General features: G+C 34.4%; 4 protein-coding genes across 4 annotated transcripts; 1 reads left to right on the forward strand and 3 right to left on the reverse strand.

Annotated features, from left to right (window-relative positions):
• Positions 1-5331: 5331 nt before the first annotated feature.
• On the reverse strand, positions 5332-6853 carry LOC115962556 (RNA polymerase II C-terminal domain phosphatase-like 4). The gene has a single exon (XM_031081412.1). It carries the CDS (start codon positions 6759-6761, stop codon positions 5616-5618), a length of 1146 nt encoding a protein of 381 aa, XP_030937272.1. The 5' UTR covers positions 6762-6853; the 3' UTR covers positions 5332-5615.
• A 2443-nt stretch (positions 6854-9296) lies between these two features.
• Positions 9297-11662, reverse strand: LOC115966113 (RNA polymerase II C-terminal domain phosphatase-like 4). Its single transcript, XM_031085452.1, has 2 exons — positions 10350-11662; positions 9297-9609 (listed from the first exon to the last, which is right to left on the reverse strand). Exon 1 carries the CDS (start codon positions 11510-11512, stop codon positions 10724-10726), a length of 789 nt encoding a protein of 262 aa, XP_030941312.1. The 5' UTR covers positions 11513-11662; the 3' UTR covers positions 9297-9609; positions 10350-10723.
• Positions 11663-14858: 3196 nt separating this feature from the next.
• On the reverse strand, positions 14859-21286 carry LOC115964397. Its single transcript, XM_031083715.1, has 3 exons — positions 19922-21286; positions 19393-19627; positions 14859-16146 (listed from the first exon to the last, which is right to left on the reverse strand). Exons 1-3 carry the CDS (start codon positions 21244-21246, stop codon positions 14977-14979), a joined length of 2730 nt encoding a protein of 909 aa, XP_030939575.1. The 5' UTR covers positions 21247-21286; the 3' UTR covers positions 14859-14976.
• Positions 21287-25385: 4099 nt separating this feature from the next.
• On the forward strand, positions 25386-27592 carry LOC115965979 ((-)-isopiperitenol/(-)-carveol dehydrogenase, mitochondrial-like). The gene is made up of 2 exons (XM_031085315.1): positions 25386-25749; positions 26532-27592. Exon 2 carries the CDS (start codon positions 26543-26545, stop codon positions 27326-27328), a length of 786 nt encoding a protein of 261 aa, XP_030941175.1. The 5' UTR covers positions 25386-25749; positions 26532-26542; the 3' UTR covers positions 27329-27592.
• Positions 27593-27918: the final 326 nt, after the last annotated feature.

The raw sequence follows: 27918 nt of genomic DNA on the forward strand, positions 1-27918 counted from the left end.
CTCATTCTTTTATATTTAACAGTGGTTATGACTTTATTCTCACTAATGGGACAAGTTGATGATATGTAATTGTATTTATTCAAACCTCTATTCTATTGTGGCCAATAGTCCTTATAGTTATTGCTTAGAGCTCTGACTTATTTTGGGATTATTTTAAATGAAATTATCATGAAAAATTATTGATGTTGGTATTTGGTATGAATTACTTTGGATTGAATTATCAAAAAGGAAAAATCTATATGTACCCTTGAGATGTTTTTCTCATTCTTTGGACCCTTTTGGGTTTGGGGCGTAACAATGACAATCCCACTAAGGGGAGATTATAAATAGAGGAGTAGAGACAAGATTTAGGGGGTTGGAAAATTTTAGGGAAGTGAAACACGAGAAGGAAATATACGTATGGGAGATTAGGGAATCCTACTTGGATCCCTAGGTAGGTGCTCGGCTATATATACAAATCATCATCTTGACTGAGCTAAAATCAAGAGAATCTAGGGTTTAGATGACAGTTTGAATTCATTAGTAACCTTTAGAGCCATTTCTAGAACTTCCCATTGTGGGACAAGCTCAACTCAGAGTACAAATAGATTGGGGGGTTTAGGTCCAAAAGCCCAAGGTTGCTGGGTCAGGACCACCACAATTGTCTTTCATGAAAATACATAAATAAATAAATAAAAAACAAATAATTATATGGCTTATTTTCCTAATTATAATTTAAAGAAAAAATTATGTATATATATATATATATATATATTTGACTCATTTTTAAAACATAAATTTACTTTGGAAAATCACTCATCTTGAACCCAAAATCTAATCTTATAGCCTAGGCTTACAAGATGTGAAGGGTTTACGCACTCATTTTGCCTTTTTCGAAGGTCAAACTTCAAGAATTTAATGGTCATAGCATGCAATGATCTAATAAACATACAATCTATTTCATGCCATCATTACGCAAACATATGCTTCAACATTCATAAACAAGAATCAAGAATCATGTTCGTCATATAATTATCATGTTTGTCTTGAAAGTACTTTTCGTACCGCAATCATGGATTATCACATTCCAATTTGGTCCAATTATGCATGTTCATCACATATCATCTTATCATATCATATTTCATCATGTCAGGTTCATAATCTAACCATATATTCATTATCATCAAATCCAAACATGTTGTATATATGCCTAAAATTAAATAATGCAAAAATGTTAGGGTGCTATATCCACCTTCACTACATCTTGTAAAGAAACAAGTGGTGGATTATCTTCAAGGATGGATCAAGCTATACACAAGATGGTGTTGCTACTTCCTCTCTTACCAAATCACAAGCTCTTTCCCTACCTTTTAATGAAAGAATTGTGCCTTCAGCACCTCATGTTGATTTGGTGGGATTTCCATCTGACCCAATTCAGAACATTTTTGATTTTATGTTTGAGATGATCTTGACGTGTCTTGAAACTAATGAATTTGAGGAGTTGATGATGGGTTGAAGGATGAATTTCTTGAAATTCAGATGAACACAAAGCTAGGATGTGAACTAGAACGTGTTTTGTGTGACTTTTCGGTTCATGTTGTTAAAGGTTTATGTTCGATGAAAATAGTGGTTTGTGTAATAAAAAAATGATGCTATGAAGATGAGAAAATGGTGGTTTACTACCCTAAGGGTCATGGCTTTTACAAAGAGTAATGATGCTCCCCCCCACACACAGAAAGTTTCAGGTTTTCGATTTGCAAAATTGGGTCTCTCTTTGCAAAATTTGATGTTATGTTTTTTGTTGGTTCTTGACTTAGACTTTGATATAAACTCTTCCGTCTCAAAGTTATGCAATTCATATTTATCCCAAAAAAAAATGGTAAGAACGCAAAACAAAAAATTGAACATAGTCAAAATCAGGCTTCAAAAGCTCAGAGTGCCAATTTCCTCATTTTGTCTGCCTATCGAAATACTAATTTTGAGTCAAAGCGTTGCAATTTGACCTGTAGTTAACCCTTTCATCTCAATCTTTTTTTTGCTCAAGTTTTCAAAAAATTTATAAGGAGTTTCATTATATTATTATTCAAATATATCATAATTTTTTGTTTTATAATAATTAAAAAAAAAAATTGGACTTACACAATTTTCTTTTCACCATATAACTTAAGGTAATTTTCTTTTAAGTTTTATTTTTTATTTTATTGTTCAATTTTATTTATATTATTGAATTTTTTTTTTTTTTTTTTAAGTTTAAGTTTAAGCCCTCCACAACCAACCCTGTCCTTGATGAGTAGGATGTTTCATTAGGGATAAATGATTCAACGCCTTTAGGTTTGATGCAAGGATTACCTGAGACAGATTGTACATTGTTCACCAGAGAAGACTTATAGTTGCTTGGTCATAACATATTGGAGCAATACCAAAGTGGTATCGATGCACCACCAAATGTTTCAAATCAATTAGAGTCCACTCGGTGTAGTTGGATGATGAATGTTAATATTCAATGCTAATTGATTTGATACATGACTACCCAAAGTTTTACTCAATTAATTATGAGGTTCTTTTTTCTTTTTTTTTTTGAGTAAATTATGAGGTGCTTTTGGAGTACATTGACGTAGTACTCCATTCTTTCACATTCATAATAAATCCCACTAATTAAATTTAAGATGAGATCTACCATGCATGCAAAAGAAATGAGCACCACATTACAACGCTCAGTTAGGGGCAAAGCCAAAACTTGAAATTTGGAGTGGCGGCTCTACTACTATTTGTGTGTGGAAACTCCAACCTTTAACTCTACTACTTTACTACTAAGAATTTTTGTTTAAAACTTTTTAAATGGCCAAGTTGAGTTTTTGGTAAAATAGATTGATTGAGCTTAATTTTTTTTTAGTTTTATTATTAGTAATTTTTGTTGTTGGACTAATTTTTTTGGGCTTTTATATTTTGTTTTAAATTTAATCTATTAATTTTTATGGCCTTTAAAAGGTGAAAAATGCTAAAACTACAAAAATTTTACAAATTGCTAATGTGCTGAGTGATTATTGATAAATAAAAAATGATGCAAGTGTGCGAACCAATAAAAATTTGCTACTTTAATAGTTTGTAAAAATGTTTATGGCTATAACATTACTCTTAAAGAAATTGATGGCATTGTTAAGTGAGGACAAAGTGTAATTTTATTGAACAAAATTGCTAAAATTAGTATCTATTAATATACTAATATTTTTTTTAAATAAAAATTTAGGGGGGGTCATTGCCCCCCTAGTCAATATATATAACACCATCCATGCGCTCAGTACCCAATAATTTTCCATTAGATTTTGTCTAGTTATGCCAACTAGGATTGTTGGTGTAGACACCAGGATTTCTTTTACCTTAAGATTGTTTCACATTTTCCTTATAAGGATATCATTTATTGTTGGGATTATGGTTTCAGATTTTTTTTTTTATTTTTAAATTGAGTAAAATACAATCAACACTCCTAAAGTTTAAACGAATATCAGTCAAGTCCAAGATATTTCAAAAGTGACTAATTTAATCCTTAAATTGTTGTTCATTCTTCTCCTCTCTTTCACCATGGTGATTAAAGATTAAGTTGGTTAGTTTTGAAATGTCTTGAAACTAATCGTCAATAGCTCAAACCTCAAGAATGTTAATCGTATTTTACTTTTATAATATTAGTTGACTTGAAATTATTGTTTGGGACATCTACAGGTTCTGCATTAGATTATGCATCCATAGTTCAAAAAAACTACGTGCAAGACTAGCCTCAGATATTGGAAAACTCGCCATGTGCTGAATTGAACAGGCTAGGTGCTCTAGTCCTCTAGAAAGTCCCCTAAATTTATGATATCAGCTTGAGTAAGGCATGCAGTGAGTGCCATAGTCAAGGGCACGTTAGGATTAATTTGTGTGAACGCTGTGCTTGGGCTGGTTCAATTGACAAACAAGCAGTTTGGGTTGGTGGGGTACAATTGGTGGGTTGGTGGGGTGAACTATATATCACCATATGTGATTGCTAAGCCTATGAGGCTAATGACATGTGGTAGGGATGAACCATATATCATCGTATGTATGTGATTAATAAGCCTATGGCATGCCATGCGCTTGGGATCAATCGATGCGGAGCAAGTTTAAAAATTTTATAAGCCACACTAAGGGTCCGTTTGGATACAGCTGAAAACTGAAAATTGAAACTGAAAACTGAAAAACACTGTAGCGAAATAATTTTTAAATGTGTGAATAGTATCGTGGGACCCATTTTTAATGAAAAAGTTGCTGAAAAGTGAAATTTGTGGGTCCGTGAACAGTACACGATGTGCTGTGATTGGTAAAAAAATTTGAAAAGTCAAAGTTTGTGGCTACTGTTCATTGAACAGTGCATGAACAGTAGCCGCTTGTGGGAAAATCGCGTGAAAAAAAAAAAAAAAAAAAAAAAACTGAAAAACGCAAACGCGGATTGGGCAAAAAACGCCCAATCCAAACGCACTCTAAGAGTTTGTTTGGATAGAACTTATTTTATTAAAACTGAAAACTGAAAATACTGTAGCAAAATAATTTTTAAATATGTGAATAGTATCGTGGGACCCATTTTTAATGAAAAAGTTGTTAAAAAGTGATATTTGTAGGTCCGTAAATAGTACATCTGTGCACTGTTCACAGTTGAAAGGTCAACCTTTGCAGCTGAAAAAAAAAAAAAAAAAAAAAAAAAAAAGCTGAAACGTGCATTTTTGCAAACGGGACGCAGTAAACACGGATCCAAACCGCACCTAAGTATTAAAAGGGGTTGTATTGAAAGAAAAACAAGTGGCCAATGAAGTGCTATTTCTTGCATATGATGATATAATACTGGGCATAACCTAGTATTGGTGCATTGTGGCTTCTATTCACTGTTTATTAACTTTTAGCTAGTAATCACTTTTCGCTTCCATCCTCTATATTTGTTAAACTATGGTTTAAGCTCAGTTTTACTACCTAATAAATTATATATATATATATATATATATAATAAAATAGAATTTCTACTTTAACCTAATCTAAATGTATATGTATGTGAAACTTTTTTTTAGAGACTTAAATCTTAACCCTTTCCTTCACACACTTCACAAGTACTTATACTTATGAAGTGACCTTTGCATCAAGGATATGCGATAGTACCACCTAATAATTAATTGAGTAAAACTTTGGGTAGTCCATCTAACAAATAGTAAATGAAACTATTCTTCCACTCCTACAATTAATTGAGTTAAAATATTCTTCCACTCCAACAAGTCATGTAATTGCACATACAAAATAAGTTTCCATCAAACAAATAGTAACAATAGCATAAATTCAACAGGGCAGAATCGTTTCAATTTCCAAGGTCACATTCACATAGGAAATTGTAGAAATCAATAAGGAGATGAACCACTGTAACTATGTCTCCTCATCACAATTATGGAAGAATTCAATTCCTCACGTAGCATTAACTACTTAAAATCAAGCTCTAACAATTAAAAGTAAAGAACCCTGAATTTCTTTGTCTAGGAAAAAAAACTCTCACTAACTGGAAAGAACATTTAACTAAAAAAAAAAAAAAACCTGGAAATTATACCTGTGCTGTTAATAGAAGTGAACAAAGATCATCCCAACTTCTAATCTTTCGGCTTAATCAGATACTCTTTTTCAGATACCCTTTCTAATGCTTTGTAGCATGCACGTAACCACTTTGGATGGACCAAAATAATTTCTTCCATCTCTGCCTCCTCAAACTCCTCCGCTGTGGCAAACCAAGTGACCACATGGGTGATGGGGTTTATCAAATTATCCATAGAAATTTTGGCCCCTAACTCCTCTGCCATCAGCCAGAGACGCGAATTTTCGGGCCTAAAATCAGAAGGGAAAATATGTTTGAAGGATAATGTACACCCTTGGAGAACCCTAAGGCGATTAAGTATGTCTCTAACATCTCTATCCTGAAGACCACCTTCAAATTTTGGGTTGAAAAACAGTCTGTGTATTAGTTTAAGCTGTTGAAGAACGGTGGTGAGCGCACCCGTGGTCTCGCCTTCATCAGTGCCCAATGCAGAAAGAGATACAACGCCCAAATCATGATCTGAATCAAAGTAACGATACTTCTTAACAGGAATCAAGTTTGATTCATGGTTACTCCACACACTCACGGTATCATCAAGAATAAGAACCATGCGTTCCTCCTTTAACACAAGATCAAGACTCTTTTCGTTAATTTCAAGTAAATCTTCACGTGCAATGATTCTTGATGAAATGAAGTAAACATTCTCAGGGTCAAGAAACTCAGTCGCTTTCAACGCATAACTTCGTGTACCTGTTGTGCACATATAAATCTCAAACATGGTACCTGCTTCTTTCAGAAAAGTGTGAACGGAAGGTCTCAACTTGAGCATCATCTTTTCCCAAGGTCGATTCAGACGGAATAGGCTATCCCTTAACTCATGTTGCAAGAGTTCTTGAGGGGTTCTCAGATATTTTTCTTGTCTTGTTGAATGAATCAGAGTTTGATCTAGATCAAGAACCAAAACCATCTTCTTATCTTCTAACAATTTCTCTGACTCTATCTTCCGAATCCGATCCATTTCATCTTTGTTAAGCCACAGCCACATACCCTGATGAACGTACTTCAATGCTATCGTCTCACAGCTCACACACTTTCCTCTAAAAACACATGGATGTAGACAAGTCTTCTCAGTATTTTCTTCAGGTGTATCATCAAAGTCGTCATAGTCATCTTGTGGAAAACCCCTCTCGGAAATTGTCTTCATGGTGAATCTTGGAAGTTTCTTTAGCAAAAGATAGTGACAAGACAACCTCTCTCTCTCTCTCTCTCTCTCTCTTAACGAATAATAACTGAAACGCCTGGAGTGTGTTGGAGTTTAATTAGAGAACCAAAAACTCACTCTTATATACTTTATTTTAAGTCCTATATATTTGGAATGGATTCATCTACTTATAAGAAAAATGGGTTCATTCTCTATCTCAGAAGAGCAGGCTAAAGGAAGCGCACACAGATCAACATAGATGCAGTTTGAATTATACTGCATAAACTGTAATCGTTTAGTTACTTTGTTTACTTGGGCTACTTGTCGTATTTCCCATGCAAAGTTTGTTGTGTCACGTGCAGTACACGTGGGTTATTAATCCAGTTGTAGTCATCTTATAGGATAGCTATCTAGCTAATTCTGTTAAGTTGGTTGGATCCTCTGTTCAGTTTTTTTAAAGCAAGAAATAAGGCTACAAACAAAAAGGCTAAACTGGCCTCAACCCTTAGAATATCACTAACATAGTGAGGGCAGTTGCACAAGTCAAAAGAACTTACAAATCTATTCTTAAGAGATCAATTGGCTAGAGAATTAGCAGCACCTGTGGCTAAGATCAAGTGTAGATTCTCTGTTTAGTTGTATATATAAAACAGAGGCCAATGTATTGATTTAATTCATTAATGAATCTTTATCCAATTCATTAGATGTTGATACTCAATTCCGTTTTCTTAATTCTTTGTAGAATTAATTGAGGCTGGACAAGTATGGAGTTTCGTTAGAAGAAACTAAATCCTGTATATGACCTTTTTTTTTAATTCTTGAACCTCTGGGCTTCAAGTGGGGCTGCCTTTGCTAAACGCTAATTGCACCTATGGAATACATTTTCATTCACCGATGAATTACCCTTTTTTCTACTATGAACTCACTAGATCTATGGGTTATACTGAGATCACCATTTATAGGGTACATAATTATGTACATTTCATATCCACTATTTAACATCTCTTTTTTCACATCCACTTTTTTGTGTTAAAATGTGGACATTTCCATACCAATTGTGAATATATGTGTGAAATAGTGGAAGTGAACCAATTTTCAAAACCTATTATATATTTTTTCTGAATAGACCCCGCTTTTGATAGCAATGATCATGTCATCAGTATACCGAACATGGCTGATCCTCCTTTCTTTTTTCATAAAGCTGGAAGAATTGATTGCAAATCAAGTTGATGCAAAAAAAATGTTTATTGGCACAGGGGAGAGGGGGCTGCCTTGAGCAATACCTTTTAGGCGATTTGAATAAGAATGCCCCTTTTTGTCTAAGATTGGAGTTTGGAGGAAAGCGGAAATGACAGAAGGATACGTTTTCCTCACCTAAATAGGATTTTGTGAAACCAAATTTTTCCCAACAATAAATAATCTTTTTAACCAGTTGAGCAGCTTGAGCTTATTGTTATTGTCTATGGGCTATGATTTAGATCAATACTACAAATATAGTATTATTTTTCTCAAGTAGAATTAAATTCAAAGCAAATATGTGTTTGGAGTCAGCACTTGATTATTTTAGGAAAAATTTAAGAAAACCAAAAAGTCCTAAAAATACAATTTTATTTGTGTGATTTTTCAGTTCATGTTGTTAAAGGACTTTGTTTGATGAAAGTAGTGCTTTATATAATGAGAAAATGATGCTATAAAGATGGAAAATTGATGGTTTACCAGCCTAAGGGTCGGTGCTTTTGCAAAGACTAATGATGCTCCCACACATAAAATTTCAAGTTTTCTGCATGCAAAATGTGATCTCTTTGCAAAATTTGATGCTATTTTTTTGTTGATTCTTACATTATCTATAGATGGAAGAGATCAAAGACTTCTGGGATTATTGTTTCAGATTTTTTTTTTTTTTTTAATATTAGTTTACATTATAAGTTGACATATTGAATTGAAAATCTGGTATTGTTATTAAAAAGAGGCCCTAGGAATTGTTTGGGACATCTACAGGCTCTGCATTAGAATTTGCATCCATAGTTTAAAAACACCACGTGCAAGACTAGCCTCAGATATTGGCAAACTTGCCATGTGCTGAATTGAACTGGCTAGGGGCTCAATTCCTCTAGAAAGTCGCCCAAAATTATAATTTTAGCATTGCAAATCACTCATTTTTATATGTTTTAATTGATGATCATTATTAAATAAAGTATTAGGACGATTTATTTAGTTGTAATGACCTCCACTGCCAATGAATTTTTTTTGTGTAAGACATATTATGGCCCTAAGTGGCCCAAACCAATTGTAGGCTTATGTTTGTAGAACAAGCATACTAACCTTAGGTTAGTCTATGGTTAGCCTAGGGTATTAGATTTAGAAGAACTGAATTTAAGTTTTACTTTACCCTACTCTTAAACATATGGATCATTTCATTTGTGTCAACAAACACAAGTCCAAAATTATATCACCTAACTTTTCAAAAACCTGGTCAATCAAGTATTCTCTAGTATATAAACCCTACATTAAGTTCATTGTAATACAAGTGCTTAATATAATATGTAGTCGTCAAGGACTTTCTCACTGTGGACGTAGGCCTTTAGGCTAAATCACATAAATCTTTGTGTATTCTCTGTTTTATGCTTCCACTTACCATTCAATCACACAACACTACACAATCACACAGCAACTTCAACATTTTGGAAAGACTTCATTGACAATAGTCTCTGGAGAAGTAACCTAACACACCAATTCACTGCCTGTAATTCTTTGAGGAGACCGCAATCGCATTAGGTAGCCTGCACCTCAGTCAGGAATAAGACAATTCTTGGACCACTTGAGCAAACAATGGAACTCTCAAGCTCACATCCTGTTATGCAAAAAATAAAAAATAAAAAAATAAAAAAAGGATGTCTACAATAGCAATATCAGATGGAGTAAGACATGCAGCGACTGCCATAGACAAGGGCACGTTAGGATGAATTTGTGTGCATGCAGTGCTTGGGCTGGTTCAATTGATATTAAGCAAGCAATTTTGGGTGGGATGCATGGTATTAGAGTGAACTAAATATCATCGTATGTGATTACTAGGCCTATGACATGCCATCTCTTGATATCGATGGATGCTGTTTCTTGCATATGATGATTCACTGGGCATAACCTAGTGGTGGTTCATTGTGGCTTCTATTCTCTGTTTATTAACTTTTGGTGATAGTAAACACTTTCTGCTTTTATTCTCTATGTATGTTAAACTATGATTCAAGATCAGTTTTACCACTTAATGTTAGACTAACATAGCTAAATTTTCTTCCACTCCTACAATTCATGTAATTGCAGATTCAAAATAAGTTTCCATCAAACAAATAGCAACAATAGCATATATTCAACAGGGTAGAATCGTTTCAATTTTCAAGGCCACATTCACATAAGAAATTGTAGACATCAGCAAGGAGTTAAACCACTGTAACTATGTTTCCTCTTCACAACTGAGGAAGAATTCAATTCGTCACGTAGCTTTAGCTACTTAAAATCAAGCTCTAAAGAACATTTAACAACCCCTATTTCACTAACTGCAAAGAACATTTAACAACAAAAAACTGGAAATTAGACCTGTGCTGTTAATAGAAGTGAACAAAGATCATCTCAACTTCTAATCTTTCGGCTTGATCGGATAATCTTTTTCGGATACCCTACTGACTGCATAGTAGCAAGCACATAGCCACTTTGGATGGACCAAAATAATTCCTTCCAGCTCTGCCTCTTGAAACTCCTCCGCTGTGGCAAACCAAGTGACTACATGTGTGATGGGGCTTATCAAATTATCCATCGAAAATTTGGCCCCTAACTCCTCTGCCATCAACCAGAGACGCGAACTTTCAGGCCTAAAATCGGGAGTGAAAATATGTTTGAAGGATAATATACACCCTCGGAGAACGTCACGGCGAGCAAGTATGTATCTCACATCTCTATACTGAAGACCGGCTTCAAATTTTGGGTTGAAAAACAGTCTGTGGATTACGTCTTTGGAGAAGGGTGATGAGCGGGCCAGCGTAGTCAATTTCATCAGCAGTCCAGCTATCAGGATCTGAATCAAAATAACGATTCCTCTTGATATGAATCAAGTTGAATGGATGATTACTCCACACACTCTTGGAATCATCAAGAATAAGAACCATGCGTTCCTCTCCTAGCACAAGATCAAGAGTCTTTTCGCCTGTTTCCAGTAAATCTTCACGTGCAATGATTCTTGATGACTTGAAGTAAAAATTTTCGGGGCCAAGAAATTCAGCCACTTGCAACGCATAACTTCGTGTACACATTGTGCACATATAAATCTCAAACATGGTACTTGCTGCTCTCAGAAAAGTGTGAACAAAAGGTCTCAACTTGACCATCATCATTCCCCAAGGTCGTCTCACACGGAATAGGCTATCCCTTAAGTTATGTTGCAAGAGTTCTTGAGGGGTTCTCAGATATTTTTCTTGTTCTGTTGAATGAACCAGAGTTTGATCTAGATCAAGAACCAAAACCATCTTCTTATCTTCTAACAATTTCGCTGACTCTACCTTCCGAATCCGATCCCATTCATCTTTGTTAAGCCACAACCACATACCCTGATGAACGTACTTCAATGCTACCCTCTCACAGCTCACACACTTTCCTCTAATAACACATAGATGTGCACAAGTCTCCTCAGTATTTTCTTCAGGGGTATCATCAAAGTCGTCATAGTGATCATCTTGTGTAAAATCCCTCTCGGAAATTATCTTCATGGTGAATCTTGGAAGTTCTTTAGCAAAAGATAGTGACAAGACAACCCCTCTATCTCTCTCTCGCTCTTTTGTAACGAAACAAATAATAAATGTAAACTTCTGGAGTGTGTGAGAGTTTAGAGAACCAAAAACGCACTATTATAAATTCTTTTTTTTTTTTTCTCCTATATACTTAGAATTGATTCATTTACCGATAAGAAAAATGGGTTCATTCTATAATTGAGATTAAATAGTAAAAATATTTCTTTTAATCTTACTTTTATATTGGAAATGGTGGAAAAACAAGCTAAAGGAAGCACGCACACATCAACATAGATGCAGTTTGAATTAAACTGCAATCGTTTAGTTAGTCGGTGTACTTGGGCTACTTGTAGTTTTTCCTACGTAATATTTATCTGTTAGCAAAGTTAGTTGTGACACGTGCAGTGTACGTGGGTGTTTAATCCAGCTGTATTTATCTTATAGGTTATTAACTATTTAACTAATTCTGTTAGAATAATGTTAGAGATACAAACTTTTTAATAAAAATTTTTACAAACGGCTGATGTGATGAACATATATATCTTTTTAATTATGTTTTATATATCTCTTCTCTTTTCTATTCTTCACTCTTTTTTTTCCTCTTCTTTCTCTAAATCGATCTCCCTCATCTATCCTAAAATCTCTAGACAATCTCTTGTTGTAACCCACCTCTCTCCTCTCTCATATTTCTTTTCTTACTTTCTTAGCATTTCTTCTAAGAAAGTATTAGTCTCAAACTCTTCTTAAAACATTGCAATTATTTTCTAACAAAGTATAATTGTTATAATATATTATATTTTTTAAATTAATCTATCTATATTTCTCATTTAAAAGTGTTTTAAATTTTGCAATTTTTTCTCAAGGAAATATTATGATTGCTCAAATGGACCGAAGTGGGCCAAAATGAAGCAAACTAGGCTGAATGGACCAAATTGAATCAAAATAGACTGAATGGAGCACACTGAACCGAAGTAGATTGAATGGACCAAACTGATCATAATGGTCTAAAGTGAACTAAATGAACCTAAATGCTGCATTGATATGACTTAAGAGGAGCATATCAACAATAAATACTATGTTTCAGATATTAGATATTATATAGATATAGATGGATAACACCATATTCATTTAAATTAAATTTCCATACAAATGAATGAGGTTAGACAAGTATAATGTTTTTGATTGAAGAAAATTTCGGTTTTCTTTTTCTTTTTCTTTTTGATAGAAAAAGCTTTAATCTTGTATTTGACTGTGACCTTTTTTAAAAATATTTTTTTTTACTTGGCGTTGGCAGGACATATGGATTAGGTTTTATGGACGTTTTTTATTTATTTACTATTCTTTATACTATGAAAACATTTATATATTATAGGATATAAAACTGAAAATTACCTTTAGGTAAAACTTAGTTACCAAAAAAAAAAATATATATATATATATATGTGTGTATGTATGTATGTATATCTGAAACTTAGTTACGTTATATATATAAATTCAATACCTAGTCTAGTTGCATTAACTAATTGAAAACAAATAATAACAAAGTGTTTACATTCAATTGTAGTATATAATGTACTACATCTCAGGTATCGTAACAGGGGCGGCTTGATGCATTTGGGGGCCTAAGGCGAAAATTGATCATCTTATTTAGATGCAAAATTACTACTAATTAACATGAACTACATAGAATTTTTTTTTTTTTCTTTTTTTGAATTTTTAAGACAAAAAAAATTTGACAAAATTTTTCATACTTGTTGATGTGGTAGATTGATAGTGGTAAGTAAAACAGTGGTGTTAGTGGTAGATTTAGATGAAAACTAGTAAAAGTTTGCTAATTAAATTCTTATTATTATTCTTTTTTTTTTAGAAGTGCAACATTCACAATATTTTTTACAACAAATCCTAGATTTTAAACTGCTTTTTGTTTTTTATTTGAAAATATCACTATAATTATTTTTTTGCCATCAACAATAGGCTGTAATAACTTGTTACTTAGCATTAGTTGTAAAAGTGTTGTGAAAAATATTGTGGACGACGTTGCATTTTTCTCTATTTTTTTATTTGTTTTTCATCTAATAAAAAAAATTATTTTATTTATTGATTATAAATAATCCTATTGGTTAAAATTTAGGGGCCTTTTTTTTACTTGGGGCCTTAGGCGGTTGCATTTTTTGCTCCACCATAGAGCCGGCCGTAACTAATTAAGTTAAAATGAACCCTTTTTATCCCTTTTGGCTGAATTGTTCAACCCAGCCTTTGAGCCACCCGAGGACTAAATCTTGTATATTAGACATCATGGAAGCTAAAAAATAATTCCTACAATCCTAACTGCATGACAAATCTCATAGATCCTAAGGGATACATGGGAGTCCGATACGGCGATAACTACTCACAAGCTCTAGTCTTTGAAGTGCTATTAATTAGGATTCCCATCTGGGAATGCAAAATAAACTCCCTATCAATTTTAAATTTTTTTGTAGCATCAAATCAAAAAAAAAAAAAAAAAAAAAAAAAAAAAAAAAAAAAAGTCTCAAATCTGGTTACGCAAAATGCACCAAAAAAAAAAAAAAAAAAAAAAAATTGCATGTCGTTACAGTAACATCTAAAAATATATGTCCAATTTAGCAACATCAGCTTGAGTAAGGCGTGCAGCGAGAGCCATGGTCAAAGGGCACCTTAGGATTAGTTTGTGTGTACGCAGTACTAGGGCTGGTTCAATTAACAAGCAAGCAGTTTGGGATGGTGGCTATGGGGTGCATGGGATTAGAGTGAACTACATATAATCTTATGTGATTACTAAGCCTATCACATGCCATGTGCTGGGGATCGATGGCTGATGAGCAAATTTAAAAAATTTATGAACCACATTAGTATTGAAAGAAAAATTAGTGACCAATGCAGTGCTGTTTCTTGCATATGATGATTCACTCGGCATAACCTAGTGTTGATGCATTGTGGCTTCTGTTCTCTGTTTATTAACTTTTGGTGATAGTAATCACTTTTCGCTTCCACTCTCTATGTATGCTAAACTATGATTCAAGATCCATTTACCACCTAATGTTAGACTAACTTGGCCAAATACTCTTCCACTCTACAATTCATGTAATTGCAGATACAAAATTAGTTTCCATCTAACAATAGCAAAATTTGGATATATCCAACAGGGTAGAATCGTTTTAATTTCTAAGGCCAAATTCACATAAGAAATTGTAGACATCAGCAAGGAGATAAACCATTGTAACTATGTCTCCTCATCACTATTGAGGAAGAATTCAATTCCTCACGTAGCATTAACTACTTAAAATCAAGCTCTAAAAATTAAAAGTAAAGAACCCTGAATTTCTTTGTTAAGGAAAAGAAAAATCCCCTATTTCACCAACTGCAAAAGAATTGGAAATTATACCTGTGCTGCTAATAGAAGTGAACAAAGATCATCTCAACTACTAATCTTTCGGCTTAATCAGATAATCGTTTTCAGATACCCTACTGACTGCATAGTAGCAAGCACGTAGCCACTTTGGATGGACCAAAATAAATTCTTCCAGCTCTGCCTCCTGAAACTCCTCCGCTGTGGCAAACCAAGTGACCATATGCGTGATGGGGTATAACAAATTATCCATTGAAAATTTGGCCCCTAACTCCTCTGCCATCAACCAGAGACGCGAATTTTCACGCATAAAATCTGAAGGGAAAATATGTTTGAAGGATAATGTGCACCCTCGAAGAACGCTACGGCGAGCAAATATTAATCCAACATTTCTATGACTTAAACCAGCTTCAAATTTTGGGTTGAAAAACAGTCTGTGTATTACTTTAAGTTCTTCAAGAACAGCGGGGAGGGTGCCAATGGTCTCATCTTCATCAGTTTCCAATGCAGAATGAGATACATGACTCAAGTCATCATCTGAATCAAAGTAATGATACTTCTTAACAAGAATCAAGTTTACTTCATTCTTTCTCCACACGCTCTTGGTATCATCAAGAGCAAGAACCATGCGTTGCTCCCTTAGCACAAGATCAAGACTCTTTTCGTCTGTTTCAAATAAATCTTCACGTGCAATGATTCTTGAGTACTTGAAGTAAACTCTTTCAGGGTCAAGAAACTCAGTCACTTTCAACGCATAGCTTCGTGTACCCGTTGTACACATATAAATCTCAAACATGGTACTCGCTTCTTTCAGAAAAGTATGAACAAAAGGTCTCAACTTGAGCATCATCTTTTCCCAAGGTCGACTCAGACGGAATAGGCTATCCCTTAACTCATGTTGCATGAGTTCTTGAGGAGTTCTCAGATATTTTTCTTGTTCTGTTGAATGAATCAGAGTTTGATCTAGATCAAGAACCAAAACCATCTTCTTATCTTCTAACAATTTCTCCGACTCGACCTTCCGAATCCGATCCATTTCTTCTTTGTTAAGCCACAACCACATACCCTGATGAACGTTCTTGAATGCTAGCCTCTCACAGCTCACACACTTTCCTCTATAAACACATAGATGTTCACAAGTCTCCTCAGTATTTTCTTCAAGTGTATCATCATAGTCGTCATAGTCATCTTGTGGAAAACCCCTCTCGGAAATTATCTTCATGGTGAATCTTGGAAGTTTCTTTAATTAGCAAAAGATAGTGACAAGACAGCTCTCTCTCTCTCTCTCTCTCTCTCTCTCTCTCTCTTATTTGTGTATAACGATTAACAAATAATAACTGAAACTGAAAAATGGGTTCACTCTATAGTTGAGATTAAATAGTAAAAATATTTCTTTTAATCTTACTTTTTCTATCCTAGATGAACATAGTTGCAGTTTGAATTATACTGCGGAAACTGCAATCATTTTGTTAGTCTGCGTACTTGTGCTACTTGTCGTGTTTCCTATGTAATATTTATCTGTTAGCAAAGTTAGTTGTGACACGTGCATTGTGGGTGATTAATCCAGCTGTAGTCATCTTATAGGTCAATAATCTAACTAATTCTGTTAATTAGTTTAATTAACCCATTCATTAAAGAATTATATCCGGCCAATTCATTTGATTTTGATACTCTGCAGTTTTCTTGATTCTAAGTAGAAGTGAATGAGGCTACAGGAGAAGTATGGAGTTTACCTAGAAGAAACTTAGGATGAATTTGGCATCACATTTTAATTTTAAACTTTTATATACAGTTTTTTAAAACTTTTTTTCTTGTTTTTTCTCTCTTTTTTTAAATGTTTCAAGATACAAGTATATTTTAGCATATTTTCATCAAAAAATTTTCAACAAAAAGTTGGATAAATTATTCTCGAACAAACACTTAATCTTGCATATGAGTGTAACCCTTTTTGTTCTTCCACCAAAGGCTGATTATACCTATGAATTACATTTTTATGCACCTATGAATTACCCTCTATTTTTCATTTTTTTAAATGTGAACTCATTAGCGCTATGGAATATATTCAGATTTACTACTTATGGGGTACAAAAACATTTTGATTCTCTCACACCCATTATTTCACATCTTTTTTTTTTTTCATGTTCAATTTTATGTATTAAAATGTAAACATTTTCGCATCAATTGTGGATATATGTGTGAAAAAGTAGATGTAGTGTTCATTTGAGAACAACTTATTTATGCACCTATGAATTACCCGCTATTTTTCATTTTTTTTTAAAATGTGAACTCATTAGCACTATGGAATATACTTAGATTTACTACTTATGGGGTACAAAAACATTTTGATTCTCTCACACCCATTATTTTACATCTTTTTTTTTTCATGTTCAATTTTATGTATTAAAATGTAAACATTTTCGCATCAATTGTGGATATATGTGTGAAAAAGTAGATGTAGTGTTCATTTGATAACAACTTATTTAGCAAAAACTAAAAACTTTTTACTAAAAATACTGTAGATAAAGATAAAAGTTAGCTAAATAATGCAGTGAAACTCATGAATAGTACAAAAAAATTCAATGAAACTTATAAATAGTAGCAAAAATAAGCTAAAAGTGGAGATAAGATAAAAAAATTCAGCTCATCCCAAACACACACATAAACTAATGTGAGACAATATTTTTCCCAACAATTAATAGCCTTTTTAATCAATTGAGCTTGCTAATACTTTAATGTGTATGGGCTATGATTTAGACCAAAACTACACAAATAATATTATCTTTCTCAAGTAGAATTAAATTCAAAGCAATTATATGTTTGGATTTAATTGGCAAATCTATGGTATAATACCTAGGGTTCGTTTGGTTGGTAAGATTGAAAAGTGAAATGATAGAAGGAATTTTAGTTTCCCTCATTTGTGTTTGAATGGGAAAACGGAAAAATAGAGAGATAGAAATTTTTGTTTGGCTGAAAAGAAATATGGAAGGATATAAAATGTGGTTTGTATAAATTTACAATCATGTCCCTACTAGATAAAACCAAAAATAACACTTTTTATATATATTTTTATTAAAAATATATATATGAATGGGCACTTCTTTTTTTTTTTTTTTTTTAAAGCACAAAAAATTTCAAGAACCCAAAATTGATTTCTAAAAAAACCCATGATTGATGGGAAAAAAGAAAAGAATTACCAAATAGCACCTAGGATATTATAAGAAACAAATAGCACCAAAAAAAAAAAAAAAAAGCATATATGTTGTGAACATTGACAAGTGCGTGGGTATTTGCATCCAAAATTTTGCCCCGAATTTTCACTCCTATTTTCTTCCAATTTTTGAGAGATTAAGTTTTGGTAGACCCAAAGAGAAAATAGTCAGATCCCATCATTTTTCTCTCCTCCTCTCAACCAACACTCCTCCCACTAATTTTCTCTCCTATTTTTCACTTCCCTTTTTCCATTATCTCCAAAATCCTAACCAAACATACAATTAAGGAACTAGACGTAAGTTTTATTCATTAATTTTGTCGCATAAAAACAATCTCATAGAGACTACAAGATATTTCGGAGCCCAATCTCATAGAGACTACTCACAAAGCCCAAGTCTATGCAAAGCTAAATTTCAAATGTAGATAATAATCTTCCTTGTAATCTAAGAAAATTTTTATATCATTGTGATAAACACAACATAGACAAAAGTCAACATTGAGCTTTCAAGATGTATAATCAATATAAAGATACTTTAGAACCTAGATTGAGAATTTCACAATTGAAGTCAGTCAATTGATTATTTTTGGAAAATTTTAAGAAAACCCAAAAAGTAATAAAAATAAAGAGGAGCAAGTGACAATAGTTGGTTTTTATGGGAGCAGTCACAACGGCAAGTCGTTTTCAGAATGAATTTCATCTCCACCTTAATCCAAACACAACGGCAAACAGGGTACTAATCTTACAGGACTAAATAATTTTTTTCTGTAATGTGGAATGTTAATGTGTTGCTACCAAAGTATCTAGAAAATTTTGGCTTCAAGCTGTGCCTAACACTTTGAGATATGTATCATAATGTTCATTATAACGTATTAGGTGATTCTAGAGAAATTTTATTTAAGCTATTGTGACATTATATAATGAGGTGGCATGTTAGGATTGAAGGGATAAAACTTAAATTTTACACCACATCTTTATAGAATTTAATCTCTTTATGTTTTAGTAATATGATGATGTGGCATATTCTTATTGGAGGGAGTAAATCAAAGAGTTTACAACAAGTACTTGATAGAATTTAATCTTCAAAAACACTACATGCAAGACTATCCTCAGATATTGGCAAACTTGCCATGCGCTGAATTGAACTGGCTAGGAGCCCTAGTCCTCTACAAAGTCCCCCAAAACTATAATTTTCATTGCAAATCACTCATTTTCAGATGTTTTAGTTGATAATCGTTATTAAACAGAGTATTAGTCCGGTGAATTATGATAAATTTATTTGTAATGAGGTGAGCAAGGTGTAGTCTCACAAACCTCACTGCCAATGAACTGCTTTTGGAAGGACTTCATCGACAAATGACAAATTGACAATAGTCTCCGTAAGAAGCAACATGACATACACCAATTTACTGCCAGTGATTCTTTGAGGAGACCGCAATTGGTAGCTTCCACCTCAATTAGGAACAAGACAAACACAAGTCTTGGGCAAACAAAGGAGTTCTCAAGCTCACATCCATTACTGCAACACTCAATGATCAGAATTAAACTTCTCTGTCAATGCCATTGTATTCACTATAATATACATTTTCATCAGTTGTAGTTCAATTCAAATTGTATCCCCAATCCCAAGCCAAATACAACAAATAACTCATTCACTCCCAGCCTACACTGCAATGACAACTCGAAAATACTAAAAATAATATTATTGTTTATGTTAATGAAAAATTACTCTAGCCAACCAATTGTTACACTAACATGTATATGATTTTTTTTTTTTTTTTTAAAAAGGTTTAAACTTAAATCTCTCACTCACCTAAACTTTTTGAGGCTAATGGGAAAATCCTGTTCAGGCATTCTTTCAAACAGGTAATAGGCAGCTTCAATCCACCTGGGATGAACCAAAAACCTCTTCTCCCGCTCAGCCCACAGACACTCCTCTGATCCCACAACCAAAGAAACCACATGGGTCACCGATTCTTCAAGCTCCATAGCACGCATTGCACCCAACTCCTCCGCCATAACACAAACCCTGGAGTCCAAATTGCTAATAAACACATTACACCCTTTGAGTACCTCACCACGTAGCATTCGCAGTATCACCCTCACATCTCTTTGCACAAAACCCACCTCCAATTTCTTGTGAAAGAACAAACCATGAACCAGTTTAAGCACTCTTAGACTCTTTACAAGCGCGCCTTCGGTTTCGCTCTCATCGGTGATTGAATATGAACCAAAGTAAGTGTATCTCTCAATGGAAACCAAGTTAGGCCTATGATTCAACCAGACATCCTCGGTGTCATCAAGTACTAGAACCATTCGTTCGGGGGCGAGAACAAGGTCGAGGCTCTTTTGGTCACTCCGAGGACTATCGTCCCGAGAGATAATCCTCGTACCGAAGTAAACGTTTTCTGGGTCCAACAACCTCGTCATCTCCAATGCGTAAGCTTTGTCTGCCGTAGTGTATATGTAAAACTCAAACATCGTACTCGCTTCTTTAAGAAAAGGCCGTACGAAGGGTCTCAGTTTCACTGTCTTCTGAAGCGAATTCAATGTGAAGTGGTCGTTACCAGACGACGAGGTTTGGGATTGTTTGGTTTTGGACGAGGTGGTGACGTGGATCAAGGTCTGGTCGAGATCGAGAACCAAGACGAGCTTTTTGTGCTTGAGTTTCTCGTGGGATTGGAGGTCGCGAAGGCGAGCGATCTCTTTGTGGCTGAAGCGTAAGCCTTTGCGGACGTAGCTGAACGACACGCCGAAGTTGTCGTCGAGGAGTTTTTTCTTGCAGTTGATGCACTTGTTGTCTTGGATTTCGGGGTGGCCGCATTGGTCGTTTTCGTCTGAGTTGTGATGTGGGTCCGAACGCTTTTTGGATTTGGATTTGGATTTGGGTTTGGGTTCGGAGAGGACATGGGGATTGCTGTTGGTGGTGGTGGTGGTGTTGTTGAAACTGAGGGATTGGAAAGCGGAGTTGAGGGTGGCGATGAAGTCGTGCTCGGTGGTGTATGAATGTAGAGGAAAATCATCGCCGAGACTCATATTTTGGTTGGAGAAAGACGAAAGAGAAGAGTAGAGGAGAGAACGCTTTTTGATGGTGTTCACACGTGCAAGAAAGAACAGCACGTGACTTTCAAAACGCATGTCGTATTCACTATCGTGCAAGAAGATGAAGATGAAGGCACCTGAGTGCACCTAAGTGTGTCAAGTCCTCAATAACTAGTGGAGGCCTTATATGTTTTTATTTTTTTTGTTTTACTCAATTTGATTCTTCTTTTGTATTCACCGGTGGGCTAGGTTAACAGTCATCAAATACTTGTCACATATCAATCTATCAATAGTCACATCATGAGCTCAGTTGCAAAAATCTATTGGCTGAAACATTTTGCCATCTTTAATTCAAAAATTAAAAGTTCTCTTCTTACCCAATGCAAGTCACGTGAAAGGGCCTTGGAAACGTAAAAAGGAATTCAAAAGAATCAAAAACACCAACAAAAACAGAAAGAAGGTGAGAAATGAAAACCATAGCAGTGGAGACGGAAAGAAGAAAGATAAGGTGGAGAAAAAGACGTAAGAAGAAGAAATAGAAGCAGAAGACGAAGATGAAGGCCGTGACTGGCGATCTATGCTGGGTTACTAGCTTGCTACTTCAACTTCACACAGCCCCTACTTTGTCATCTCCTTTTTCTCAGTTTGTTTTCTTTTTCTCCCACAAGTCTTTTGGTTCCAAATCTGATAAAAAAAATCCAAAGTGCATGCTGGCCAAATCTTTAATTTCAACCGGTATTTGCTAAAAGAAAGGAACCGTGAGAACTATTCACGGTTTTAAGACCCGTGCGGTTCAACTACGGTTCCCACGGATCCATGCTTTTCTTGCATAGAGAGTTTCTTAAGGCTAAAAGAACCGCAAAAACAAGGGCATGTATGGCATGTATCTTTAACTGTGAATCGGTTAACGTGGTCGGACCGTACCCGATTCATAGTTAATCGAATCAAAAAGTATAGTCCGTTCTGGTCGGACCGTATGGCATGTATTTTTGTGTTTTTGTGAAACTAAAATAGCTAATATATAAGTATTTAGCTTCAATGCTACTCAGGGGCGGCCCTAGACATTTTGGGGACTAAGGCAAAAACTAAAAATGAATACTTATATATTCATTAAATTAATGTTTATTTAATATTTTTATATTATATTTTTCTTCATTATTTTCATTTTCTTCTAAATTATTTTGAAGTTCGTTATCAAGATTTGTTGTATTGCGAAATTGAACATCATTTTCTTCTAAATTATTTTGGGGAATTTCTTGCTCATTTGTGATATTTTCATCCAAATTTTGTGTTATATTTTGTTTATTACTAATAACAAATTTATCCATTGATCCTTTTTGAGACTCATTTAATTTTTCTTTTTCTTTTTTTTAAGTTTTTCATATCCAGAAGCATATTTTATAAAGACTAACGCTTTGTTTGTTTCGATGTAAAATATTTTCAAATATAAAATATTTTACATGTAAAAAATTTTACTGTAAAATATTTTCATTTGAAAACATTTTCAAGTGTTTGGCAAGATTAGAAATTTGAAAATGTAAACAACCACCAGCCACCAAATACAAGCACCACCGCCACTACTAACCACCCAAAATCCAAATTGGAAAGAGGAAAAAAAAATAGCCACCACCGCCCCACTGCCACCAAAATCTAGTGACTAAACACCACCACTCACACGGTCACACCACCACAACAACAACCACCAACAGGAGGCAACAATACCAAATGAAAACAAAAATTCGAAAATCAAAGATCAATGAAACCCACCCTTATTCAGCCACCATCAAAACCCACAAACCACCACAATTATAGCAGTTCTGGCCACCAAAAACCAAACCCCAAACTCAAAACCAGACCTGAAAACACCAAAACCAGCCCACCAAAACCCAACACTCATAACCCAGCCCACCAAAACCCATCACCGACGACCCACCCCACCACTAAGAGGGAGACACCGGCACTCAAATCTGACGACGACCCACCCCACTACCGACCTTATCACCGATCTGCACCATAAAAGGGGTAGTGGTTGTCGATTTGCACCGGCTTTACTCTCGTCGAGAACATTGATGCCGATAGTCAAAAGTCCCAAGGGACTGCCGGAGAAGGTAGAGCTGGTGATAGGAAGGAGATGAGTGAAGGTGGGCTGGGTGGTGGAGAGAAACTGAAAGAACGTGAGAAAGGGGCTGATCAGGACTGTTGACAGTGACAGCTGCAAATGTAAAATATTTTATCAATTTTTTAAGCGCAAAATATTTTACACTTATTTGCCTTAGTTGTATTGTTTGACTGAAAATATTTTACCATTGACTAAATGTTTTACTACAAAACAAACACTGTAAAATATGAAAATATTTTCTTGCAAATATTTTACATCAAAACAAACGGAGCGTAAAATAAAAAATGACTTTCAAATGTAGAGCAAATGAGAAATAGAACCTAATTTATATAAAAAGTATTGTTGTAGTTTCACTGAACAATAACAAGTTTTTAGCAATCTCAACCTGCATAAATTAAAAAAAAAAAATTAAGTACAAGCATAACAAAAATTTAAGCATGGTCATAACACTAACACAAGACTTATTAATAAGACCCACCCGCAAAAAAAAAAAAAAAAAAAAAAAAAAAAAAAAATAATAATAATAATAATAATAATAATAATCCTATCTATAACCAAAAAAAAAAAAACTTGAAGGCCCAAACTTAACGCCCAGTCCAGGGAGGGTCCAGGCAGCCATAATGGTAAACTGATAAGTGACAAACAAATTTACAAAACCAGCCATGGAGGGTCCAAATAAACAAAGTCATCTTAAGTTCTTAACAAGTAAAAGCCCAAATATTTATAATCTATATATATATATATATATATATATATATATAATTAGTCGCTAACCCGTGCGATGCACGGGATAGTTAAACAAAATTTATACATAATCACTTTTATTGGTACAATCATTTGAAAATAATTCTAACTAATACTCAAATGTAAGAGACACATTGACTTACTATTTAAAGTAGCCTTCTGAAGAATTTACACATATTGTGCAACTGAGCCTTAATTTCTCATCAACAATAAAAACATGGAAATTCAAAACATGGAAAGAAAATAAAAATTACAACAATTAATTTCATTATCTTTCATGCTATACTTTGTAATTGTACGGAATTAAGTCAACTCAATTTAAGTAGTTGTAATAAAATTGGCTTCTACTATTCTCTATTTTATAGAGATATGAACATATTGGATTTCTCAAACAATTACTCGTATTGTAATAAAATGATTTATTATTGAAAATAAGAAACAAAGAAAATTTGTCTATACCTTAAGAAACACAATATAATAAAATTAAAGAGATAAAATTTTTGGAGGACAAAATATTATAGATAATTTTAGAAACAGATTATACATTTAAAAGGGTTAGTAATTTATAGCACTTACCCCCCATTATTAGTATACAGGTATCAAGTGCGGTCGTCGTAACTCTTTGAAAGAACCTTCCCCAATTGGACCCTATCAAAAAAAAAAAAAAAAAAAAAACACCCAATTAACAAAATTGATCCAAAAGGGTCTAAAAAGCACACAAAATCAATTCAAAAAACAAAAATATGAGACAAAGTAATTACTTTCCGCTGCCAATGAAATCGTCTTTTGTATTGTTGTTCCAAACTGCAACACTTATCTTTCTAAGGCTTTCAATTAATGAAAACACAAACTTTTCTTGGAATACCGGAGTATTATGACTATCTATATATATATATATATATATAAAATAAAAATAAAAAAAGCAGCATAACTCACTATAACTCTATAGAAACCTCAAAAATATAAAGAGAAATTAAAAGGGTTGAATTTGATATTTACGTTTGGAAAGAGAGAGTTTGCAGAAACTGTGACTTTATATTTCTTAACTTGAGAGAGGGGTAAGGTTGCTAGGGTTTTGAGGTGTTATAATGTTTTTATTTTTATTTTTTATTTTTTAAATATTGTGCTGACGTGAAAATTTGTGGTACCAGCAGAGGTTTCAGTTTTTTAAATATTATGCTAACGTGGAAAATTGTGGTGTCAGCAAAGGTTTCGGTTTTATATATATATATATAGACTAAAGCTTTTGAAGCTTCCACAATTTTTCACGTCAGCACATCATTAAAAAAAAAAAATAAAACAAATAATAAAACAAAAAAAATAAAACCATTCTCTCACCCTTACACGTTACCGGACAACAAATGATAAAACAAAAAAAAAAAAAAAACCATTCTCTCACCCTTACACGATACCGGACAACAAATGATAAAACAAAAAAAAATAAAACCATAACCACACGAATAGCTTTCCCTTTCACGATTCCGGACCTTCTGCCTTCTCTTTCCCTGTCACGAATACCTTTCCCCTTCCTCCCACCGGACCCAACAGAACCTGATACGGTGAGGTGAGCAGTTGAGACTTGAGAGAGGCGGAGAGCAGAAAATCAGAGAGAGGCGGAGAGCAGAGAATCCAGGCGGAGGAGCTTCAAGCTTGCTGCCTTGCTTGAGCCTTGAGCTGTTGTCTGTTGAGCAGATGAGAACAGACTGAACAGTGGAGACTGGAGACTAGAGAGAAAGGTAAATTTTTTAGGGTTTTGAGTGGATTTATTTGTTTTGTTTTGTAGTTAATCTCTTAGACCGGATTTGTAGTTTATCTGGTTGATTTTTGGTCAATGATTTTGTTTAGAATCAATGTTCAATAGGATTTACCAAAATTTTTGTTTTTTTGGTTAAAAGGATTTGCCAGATTATTTTTGTAATTCATTTGAAACTAAATTTTTTTTCTTTTCCTCTACTACTTGGGCCCCCTTTTTTTTTTTTTTTTTGCAAAGGATTCATTATTTTTTTAGAAGTGTAATGAGAGTGTGTTCCTGTATTTTTTACCAAACAATTATGGTTTATTTTTTCTAAGTTTGGATGACAGCTTCAATAGTAATTTTTCTGGGTTTGGGTTTGCACACGTTTGCCAAAGGACCAATTTTTTTTTTTTTTTTTTTTTTTCTAGGTTCGACAGTTTTTTTTTCTTTTATTTATTTAATTTTCTTAGTTTTTTCTTTTGCTTCTTTCTTTCCTGGACAATTGGCTTGCCAACTACAACTGTATAGCAATTTGATTTATTTTTTTTTTTCTTCGATAAGCAAGAGAAGGTTGATTTGATTTTGTGGATGATAGGTTTGGGTATTTGCAGTTCTTTTCTAAAATTTTGGGGCCCCCTTCCCCTTGGGGGCCTTAGGCAATTGCCTAACTCGCCTAAGGGAAGGGCCGGCCCTGAATTGCTACTAATGCTCCGAGGCTTATGAGCGCCCATATCAATATTATTGTTATTGTCCTATCTGATTTGGTATATTGTCGTTGTCCAGTATCTATTGCAATGACAGACTCCTCCAACAAGAAGCTACAAGGCAAAGTAGCCATAATCACTGGTGGGGCAAGCGGCATAGGCGAGGCTACCGCGCACCTTTTTGCCCAACATGGTGCACGCATGGTTGTGATCGCTGATATCCAAGACCAATTGGGTCACCAAGTAGCCGCTTCCATAGGCATAGACAAGTGCCAATACGTGCACTGTGATGTTTCCGATGAAGACCAAGTCAAGAACATGGTTGAATCAACGGTCCAGAAACATGGCCAGCTCGACATCATGTTCAGCAACGCTGGGACAGCGAGTAGCTCTGATCAGACAATCCTCGAGCTCGACACTTCAGGGTTCGACAAAGTGATCAAAATCAACGCGCGCGGCATGGCTTTGTGTGTGAAACACGCTGCGCGTGTGATGGTTGAGAGGCGCGTGAAGGGGAGCATAATATGCACAGGAAGTGTAGCCGCTAGCCAAGGTAGAAATATGTTCACAGATTATTGCATGTCAAAGCACGCAGTGCTGGGTCTGGTCCGAGCGGCAAGTGTGCAACTTGGGCAGCATGGGATTAGAGTGAACTGTGTATCACCCTCTTTGGTGGCTACACCAATGTCATGTGGTGCATATGGAATGGGTGCAGAGCAAATGGAGAAGATTTCTGAATCAACTTCAACTTTGAAAGGGGTTATGTTGAAGGTGGGAGATGTTGCCAATGCTGTGCTCTTTCTTGCATCTGATGATTCTGGTTTTGTCACTGGACTTGACTTGAAGGTTGATGGGGGCCAATTAGGTAGTAGGTAATCAAGCTCCAATGAGTATTGTTTTAATTGAGATGGAAAGCAAAGAGTTTTAACTTCAACCATGTAGTCTTGAAGAAAATAAGTTTTTAGGAAAGTTTTTTATGCAAATTTTCTGTTCTATTTTATATTTTGCTAATTTAACAGGTTTCATTATTAGAAAATAGATCATGTGATAAGAAATAAGTAGTCTGCAAATTTCTTATCTGGTGAAAAGTTGTAAATATACAACTAAATGCTGTAAAGAAGAGCTCACTCACTCCCTGAACCATTGTAAATAATGAGGGCAAGCTTTTAGTAGTGAGCGTTTGGATCTGCGTTTTGTGGATCCACGTGCACATTTTCTGCCCTTTTTTTTTTTTTTTTTTTTTTTCAGAACAGTCACACGTTAAAAAATTATTTTTCTACAATATTTTTAATTTTCAATTTTCAATTTTAATAAAAATAAGTTATATTTAACCAGACCCTTACAAGCATGGAGTGTTGAGTTACAAGGGACCTTGGAGTAAATTAATGTGGGAGTAGCAAGTAAGCCCCTCTGGCATTCTCTGATTAAGATGTCATACTTTCGTTCTATCCAAGACTTGATAGTCA

This window comes from Quercus lobata, chromosome 10, assembly GCF_001633185.2.
Source record: "Quercus lobata isolate SW786 chromosome 10, ValleyOak3.0 Primary Assembly, whole genome shotgun sequence".
Taxonomy (NCBI): domain Eukaryota; kingdom Viridiplantae; phylum Streptophyta; class Magnoliopsida; order Fagales; family Fagaceae; genus Quercus; species Quercus lobata.